This window comes from Penicillium manginii (assembly GCF_028828005.1).
Source record: "Penicillium manginii strain IBT 31320 chromosome Unknown utg000005l:1.0-5665137.0:1.0-5668048.0, whole genome shotgun sequence".
NCBI lineage: Eukaryota > Fungi > Ascomycota > Eurotiomycetes > Eurotiales > Aspergillaceae > Penicillium > Penicillium manginii.
In genome coordinates, this window is record NW_026643106.1 from 2,918,733 (window position 1) to 2,926,513 (window position 7,781).

At 49.8% G+C, this 7,781-nt stretch overlaps 2 protein-coding genes across 2 annotated transcripts; one reads left to right on the plus strand and one right to left on the minus strand.

The window, feature by feature from the left end:
- Positions 1-1,308: 1,308 nt before the first annotated feature.
- N7533_007481 (trehalose-6-phosphate synthase) lies at positions 1,309-4,133 on the plus strand (the record flags this gene model as incomplete). The annotated part of the gene is made up of 3 exons (XM_057104131.1): positions 1,309-1,331; positions 1,386-2,697; positions 2,781-4,133. The coding sequence occupies 3 exons, from the start codon at positions 1,309-1,311 to the stop codon at positions 4,131-4,133; spliced, it is 2,688 nt and encodes an 895-aa protein (XP_056959088.1).
- Positions 4,134-5,090: 957 nt separating this feature from the next.
- On the minus strand, positions 5,091-7,568 carry N7533_007482 (uncharacterized protein; the record flags this gene model as incomplete). Its single annotated transcript, XM_057104132.1, has 6 exons — positions 5,091-5,733; positions 5,786-6,869; positions 6,934-7,170; positions 7,232-7,334; positions 7,394-7,409; positions 7,465-7,568. 6 exons carry the CDS (start codon positions 7,566-7,568, stop codon positions 5,091-5,093), a joined length of 2,187 nt encoding a protein of 728 aa, XP_056959089.1.
- Positions 7,569-7,781: the final 213 nt, after the last annotated feature.

Consider the following 7,781-nt stretch of genomic DNA (forward strand, 5'->3'; position numbering starts at 1 on the left):
TTCTCGATAGTGCCTTGCCATACATAATGCCGCCTAGGGGTAGGGAAGCAACAGCTTCGATCTTGTAGTCTTTTTAGACTATTGGAATAGCATGTAGGATCCTGTTACATGACTGACAGCACTTATTAGTTAAAGGCGCTTCATAACCATTCAAGCCCGTACCAGAGTACCAATTAATTCGAGTCAGCAAAGTTATATCTATTCAAAAAATTAAGGTTATACCTAGGTAAGCAAAACGCAGATTTCAAAAGTCGAGATAACCTCCCAAGAAAGCGTCTTATAAAACTCCGTTCCTCTGAGAGCTTAGGATAAGTGAGAGCGGTATTCTTTTTGTTTCCAATATCTGTATTGTATGTTATTTGTCCCATTTACTCGGAGATGTCTTCCTACTACACAGCTCTGCTTCGATGGCATTGCAAAGATGGCCCGAGGCTAGATTCGTTCTAGTAATGGACAATGCCTCATTTCGCCCTTGGAACTGACTCCACGCATGTTTTTCGGTAATTGACGCATGGGTGACACTAGTTGCCTACTACTATTTGCTGCCATATTCGCATGACTGAAATCCGATTGAAATCCGACTGAAAAACTTGCTTGCTAGTGTGAAAACCTTCATTAGCCGTAACTAGGGCTACTGTGAACAAGACAAGACTCTGGTTAAAGATTCGATGCCTTCCTCGAACGTTGTATCGAAATGTTTGGTACAAAAGAAGAGAGGGCTAGCTACAGAATGGCTAAATATTAACCTTGGAAATATACAGGGAAATGAGGGATTATTATGCGTGGCTTCCAAGGTTCATAGTAGCGCCTTGCGCAGTAGTATATTGTCAGATGATATTGAATGGTCTGCGCTTGGGATCTTATATGTCAAGTTTATCCGAAACAACTTGGAATCGTCAATGTTTCACATGACAATATTGTGTAACCAACTACTCCGTACTGGGACAGCATCCATCCCTGTCGAGGAACCGTGACCAGTAAATATCAAAGGAGCTCGCCGGAGCCTTAAGGAAACCTGGTGACTTGATGCTGTGTTCAAAGAAGAGGTTTGTATAAGACGACAAGCCGAACATGAAGAACCTAGACAAATCTGAAATACTTGATTGTTGAATTACTATGGTGTAGTAGCTCAACCCTCCATGACGGCAAGCTACAAGTTTGTGATCTATACTTGCCTCGCCGTCGGGTAGCAATGATCCAACTTCCACCTCTCACCACTTCATCAACAGTTCTTCCTATCATGTCTACACGACACCACCTGTGATAATTTGATCTTTGCAGTTAATATCAAACTCACGTCACCCAACGATGACGGTTTTCATTGCATCGCTGTATGTTTTATTTCTCACCTCACGCTCAACTTGAACTAACATCCCGCCGTCCAGTTTCCTCCCTTATACCATCGACTTTGAACCTTCAGATCGTATTGGCAGGCGTCAGAGAAAACCTTCGCCCAGCTACTCTGCTGTGGACAACTCGGGCCTCGGCCCTATAGATGGGCGACAGCCCGATGCTCGGCGCAAGCTTCGCCTCAGATCCAGCAGCTTATCACTGACCCCAGGAGCGACGACCGATGATGAGAAGATCTTCAAAGGATATAGTTCACGGTCTGCAGGTGAAATTCTCACAGCCGACGACCCGATTGGACCTGGACCCAATGAGCCTCGGGCTGTGCCCTGGGGCCAAAGCCGCAAATTCAATCAGCCCCGATCAAAGGCTACATTTTCACCTCATCCATCTATCCTAAGCCGTCCAGGCTCACATCAGGAATATCGGGGCTCGTTTCTGGATGGCGCACCCGGTGTTGTGTGCAAAGATCCGTTTGGAAGCCCCCGGGCCCTGCTGGCGGATGATGATTGGGCAGTCAAGGCTGCTGAACAAGGTCACGGCGGTCTTCAGAATGCCATTAATGCTGCAGAGGAGGCAGGTGTTCTTCGGGATAAAATGTGGGTAGGGACATTGGGCATGCCAACCGACTCCCTCAAGCCGAGGACTCGGAAGATAATCGAGGAAACCTTGAGAGAAGAGTTTGAATCTCTGAGCGTCTTCGTCAGCGACAGTGAGTTTGAAGGCCACTATGCCCATTTCTGTCGAGCCGTGCTTTGGCCTGCTCTGCATTATCAGATGCAAGAGAGTCCTCGACACACGGAGTATGATGATTACTCTTGGAGACAGTACCTTCGAGTCAACGAGGCGTTCGCTGATACGATAGCATGTAATTGGCGGCCTGGGGACTGCATCTGGATACAGGACTACCACCTGCTGACTTTGCCTGGTTTGCTGAGAAAGAGATTGCCCACTGCGGAGATTGGGTTCTTCTTGCACGCGGCATTTCCATCCTCGGAAGTCTTTCGCTGCTTGAATTCTCGAGAGGCCTTGTTAGATGGCCTTTTAGGGGCAGACCTAATTGGCTTTCAAACAGAGGAATACTGTCACCATTTTCTTCATTCTTGCAGTCGACTTCGGAGACTCGAGATCTCGGCCAATGGAGTCCAAGTCAATAATCGATTCGTCCATGTCAAGAGTCATCCGCTAGGCATCGACTATGAGTCTCTCAATCTGCTGCGGCAATCCATTGAGGTCAAGGCTTGGATTTCCAGCATCGCTCAGAGGTACCACGGAAAACATTTGATTGTGGCGCGCGATCGTCTGGATGCTCCTGGGGGGGATCAAGCAGAAACTCATGGCTTACGAGCTGTTTTTGAATAAATACCCTCGGTGGAGAGACAATGTGAGCTTACCAACCCATCCGAGCGATTTATGAGCTGACAGCAAATTAGGTCGTACTAGTGCAGGTCACGGCTTCAGTCTCCGACATACCAGAGCTCGAAGCGCAAGTCTCGAAGATTGCGATGAGGATTAATTCGGCGTATTCCAGTCTCACCCACCAACCTCTCGTCCTGTTGCAGCAAGATATCAGCTACGCCCAATTTCTGGCCTTACTGAGTGTTGCCGAAATCTTTATGGCTACAAACCTCCGTGAAGGCATGAACTTGACAAGCCATGACTTCATTCATTGCCAGGACGGCGAACTTTCCCCGCAGAAATACGGTTCCCTTATCCTCAGCGAGTTCACCGGCAGTGCAGCTATATTCCAAGGCCACGATCTCATCGTCAATCCATGGGATTACAAGCAATGCGCCGATGCCATCAACAAAGCCCTGGAGATGACTCCGGAGCAGAAGAAGCTAAACTGGAAATATCTTGAAGAGCGGAAAACGCCATATACCGCCCTTGCCTGGTACCTGTCCCTTCAGACTGCACTTGCCGAAGCCCACGGCATGCAACAGTCACGCTTTGCTCATGCCATCCGCCCGCTCGACATCACAGACCTCCAAACCTCCTACAATACTTCCCAATCCCGTCTCCTCTTCATAGAAGATGGCGCAACTTTCGTCACCTCGACGCATACAGATCAAACTTACACCTCAGAAGAAGTGATCACTGTCCTCGAGTCTCTAGTCAGTGACCCTAAGAACACGGTCTACTTGACTAGTAACCGCAGCCCAGAACAACTAGACTCCACATCCAATCGCCTACCAAAAGCCCTCGGAATCGTCGCAGAGAACGGTTGCTTCGTCAAATTACCAGGATCAACCTCCTGGTCCTCCCTAGTAGACACGACACACACCCAACACTGGCACGCGGGGATCCGAAAAGTCATCGCATACTTCGCCGAGCGCACCGAAGGGAGCACCATCGAAGCACGCCGCTGCACACTGACATTCCATTTCGCCGATGCAGACGACAAAGACACCGCTGCAAGAAAGGCCTCCGAACTCGCAGACCAAATCAGCGGCGCGCGAGGCCGTGAAGCGATCCGTGTCGTACGCGATGTCGGAGCCGTCAGTGTCGAACCACTTTTTGCATCCAAAGCCGCGGCCGCTTCGTGGATCTTAAATCACTCTGCGCATGATAGGAAAACAGAGTTTCCCGACTTTGTCTTTGTGGCTGGTAGTGCTAGAGGCGATGAGGCGCTGTTCCGTTGGGCTAATCGCTTGGTGTTGGAACGGGATGCTGCGCCGGTGGCGGTTACAACTTTGACTGCGGGGGCGCATGCTACTGAGGCGGAAGTCAGGTTGCCGGATGAGTTTTCTTTATTGGATGTACTCCGTTCCCTTGTCTCGACATAGTCAGAGCTGGGAGTAAAGATCATAGTGGCGGGAGTGGTAAGCCATGCCTTTCTTAGCTGGATCATTTGTTCAGCCTGCTCGGCATCTTCAGGGCATTACTAGTAGTTAGTACTAGGTAATAGTTTTTTGGTAGCATTAAGTTAGCCTATGGTAATTACATCCAACAATGGAGAAAATGATTTCATGTGTTTTTATCCTCGTTTTTACTTAGGAATCAGTCTCAATATCAGTCACACAATTGGATCCGAACCGGAAGATGGAATCTGAACACGACGCGATGAGAGGGGTGGAGAGAGCAAAGTACATAATATTCGTTGAAACAACTTGAAATAGTACCGAGGAATCGAAACGACATAGCCTTCTAACATAAAAATGAAAATGAGAATGAACATAAAAATGACCACACAAAAACACAACTATAGAACACTCATCGGGAAGAGAGAACAAGTAAGAGCAATGATAATCGCGCCGCGCCAGAACTTCATGGGATGGGTAAAAAAAAAAGAGAGAAACAGATGTGAAATGAGCTGGGAGATGAAGGGAGATTTGAAAAAGAAGACCAGAACTCTTTGCAGCGAATGAGTCCTTGGAATATGAGAATGAGATACAATCGCAGGGTGAATTTCCCTGGGGGAAACAGGGGCAAATGGTTGGGAATATAACACATCATGCGCGGTTGGGTTCGGAATTCTCGCAAATCAAATCATTGTCCGATACAAAGATGAAGAGCGGGATGAGGGCCTCGGACGATGGGGTTCCAGGCTTGCGTAGTAGGAGAGGGGGAGAGAGAGGAGGGAGGAAAGGTGTGAACATGATTCATGAAAGTAGCCGTGATCGGCTGAATGGACTATTCTTCGTTGTCGGCGCAATGCATTTGACCTCAATCCAGGGGTTTTGACGATAATGAGACAGTATGCAAGACAAACAAGGACAATCCGAGTGGAGTCAATGGGAATTTTAAGTGTTTGTATTAGAATCTTTCGAAGCTGGGGCCGAGTCGATTCCTGCAGTTCCTGCAGAAATGAGGGTTGGTGCAATGCGGCGTTTCTTCGGTTGCTGGGCTGGAGCTTCGGATTCGGCGCCCTTGCTCTCATCTTTCTCGGATTCGCTGGCGGTTCGGGTCTCGCGCTTACCCAGGACACTGCTTGTGCTGGTCGCCGTTCCGCTTGGGATTGCGGTCGGCATGGGTGTTTGAGGCGGTGTGGTAAGCGGAAGTGGTTGCGCGGAGTGAGTAGCCGTCACAGAAGGAACAGACCCGAGGGTCGGTGTCGGGTTGTTGACCACATTCGCTTGCTGTTGAGATGACTGGGAACAAGCTGAGTTGGATCGAGCAGGGCTAGCTGGCGGTGCTTGAGCTGCAGGCGCTGAAGGCGTTCCACTGCGTACTGGTACATGGGTGGCCTTGATGGGAGACGGAAGATGTGTAGGTGTGGGGAGAGGAGTGACATTCGTCGGAGTTGCAGAGCCTATTTGGGTAGGGTCTCTTGAAGCTGGGCCCGTGGGTCCTGTGTAGATCTGTCCCAGCTCCCCGGGTGCGAACGATAGAGTAGAACAGAAGCCATCGGATGAGCTCATGATCAATGTCAAGCCATCATTTGACCTATGTTTTGTTAGACAAGAGAATTTCTAGGCACATCGAAGGAAGAACTTACCATGACAAGTCTGTGAAGGTAGCAAAATGCAAGTTACTGACAACGCATAGGGGAGTATGCTGTTGAGTATCGTATACTAGAATAGCATCTTGTGTAGCCACGGCGTAAATCATACGGTATGGAAGCGCGAATACAGGACCCGCTGTGCTTTCATTGCCCTGCGTTTCAGCTGCCTTGGAAGTTTGGGCCTTCTCACCACTTGCCGGTGCGGCGGCCGGTGGATCCATGGATGGTTGGCTGGTGGACGCAACAGCGGGCACAACCGAGTCGGGCAACGGGGGAAACATATCTCCCTCGGATGATGTATCCAAGGTGATTTGCTTGGCAGGTAGAGTACTCTGCTTAAGAGTGTAGAAGATCGGAGAGCACTTTACAGCGACTGACGGCTTCTTGTGGCCTGGAAGGTGGGAGATTGGAGGTTTGTTGAAACCGGCTCGTGTGTACACATACACCGTGTTTATGATTTCATCTGTCGTCTTTGAAGGATCCGTCGCTGAGACATGGCTGGTCTTGTATTGACCAGCCGGCGTGAACAACAAACTTCCATCGGGGGCAAAAGTCAGTCGCCGGAAGAAGGATGTAAACGTTTCGCTGGCGTAAATGCTGGCATTCTTCACCCCTAGTCCACCCAAAAGACTGGGAGACGAAACCTCAAGAGGCTTCACTGCGGGTAATGGTAGGGATGGCGCAGGAGAGGCGGAGCGTCGAATGGAGGGAGAAGATCCAAATGATGAACGGCGGCTGTGGGAGACTGGGGGAGGATCCATTGGCAGATTTGATGCCATTGGAGTTCCTGGGGTAGACGGGGCAGGCGAAGCAATAGCAAATGAACTTGTGTTGCTTTGTTGTGGCCTGCTTGTCGGGTCCGGGGGAGCAGGGCTGCTAGATGCTAGACGTTTCGCTGGCAGGTCCATCTTAAGAACCTTGCCATGCGGGGTCAATGTAAATTGACCATCTTTAGTCTTGAGATTGTAGATGTGAACCGATCGATCTGATGACTGAGTTGCGACGAATTCATTCAGAGGATCCCACGCGACGCCTTGGACATAATGAGAGTGCTCGGCAATCTGCCGTACCATTTGCCCTGTAAAGCTCACGTTAGCTGCCAAGTTTGATAGATATTTTTCAGTATGGTCGGGAATACCAACCATTTTGAGCATTGTAGATCCGAGCAATATTGTCCATACTCCCTGTCATGATAAAAACACCATCGGGCGACCAGGCCAAGTCGTAGATCTCCGCGCCGGATGAACGGCACATGTGTTTCACCCGCCAGGTTTCCTTATCATCCGATCGGTCTTCTCCAAGTCCGGGCTGTGTTTGTAGCTCAGACGGGACCCAAAGCAGTACATTGCCGTCGTCTCCAGCAGATGCTAACATCTCGCCTGGGTATGTGGTGTCAGATCTGGTGTGGCTTTGATGGTGTCGGATTTGGGGGTGGCGTACCTTTGGGACAAAAACGGACCACATTAACAGCCTGTGTATGCTTCAAGAGCGTGCTAAGGTATGTAACATTTCGTTCTTCCCCGGTCGATTCGACTCGCCATAGCTGTAAAGTGTCAGACAGGGAGGGTATAGGTAAGGTATCGGGGGACTATGGGAGCGTACTCGAACGTTGTTGTCACTAGTAGATGGAAGTCAGTGAATGATTTCCAGCAGTTTCTTCTTTGTGCACCTACTTTCCAGCTGTCGCGAGGCGGCCCTTGCCATTGGGATCAAAATGCACGGAGTAAATGGGAGCATTGTCATTGTGCCACGAGATAAGCAACGGGGAGGCCTTCATGATGGGCACCGTAGCTCCGTGGGCTGTTTTCGAAAGCCGTTCTATCCAAGAAACCTATGATCGAGAGGCGTTTAGGGACGATTTCCACCGCGGATTCGGCGGATTCAATGGGGTTTCACTCGTGCTAGTCGGTTGATGGGGGGGGGGTGTTGTTTGGCAGAGCCACGACCTGGATAGGCGAGGGGAATCGGTAAGAGTGTTTGTAGAGGAAGA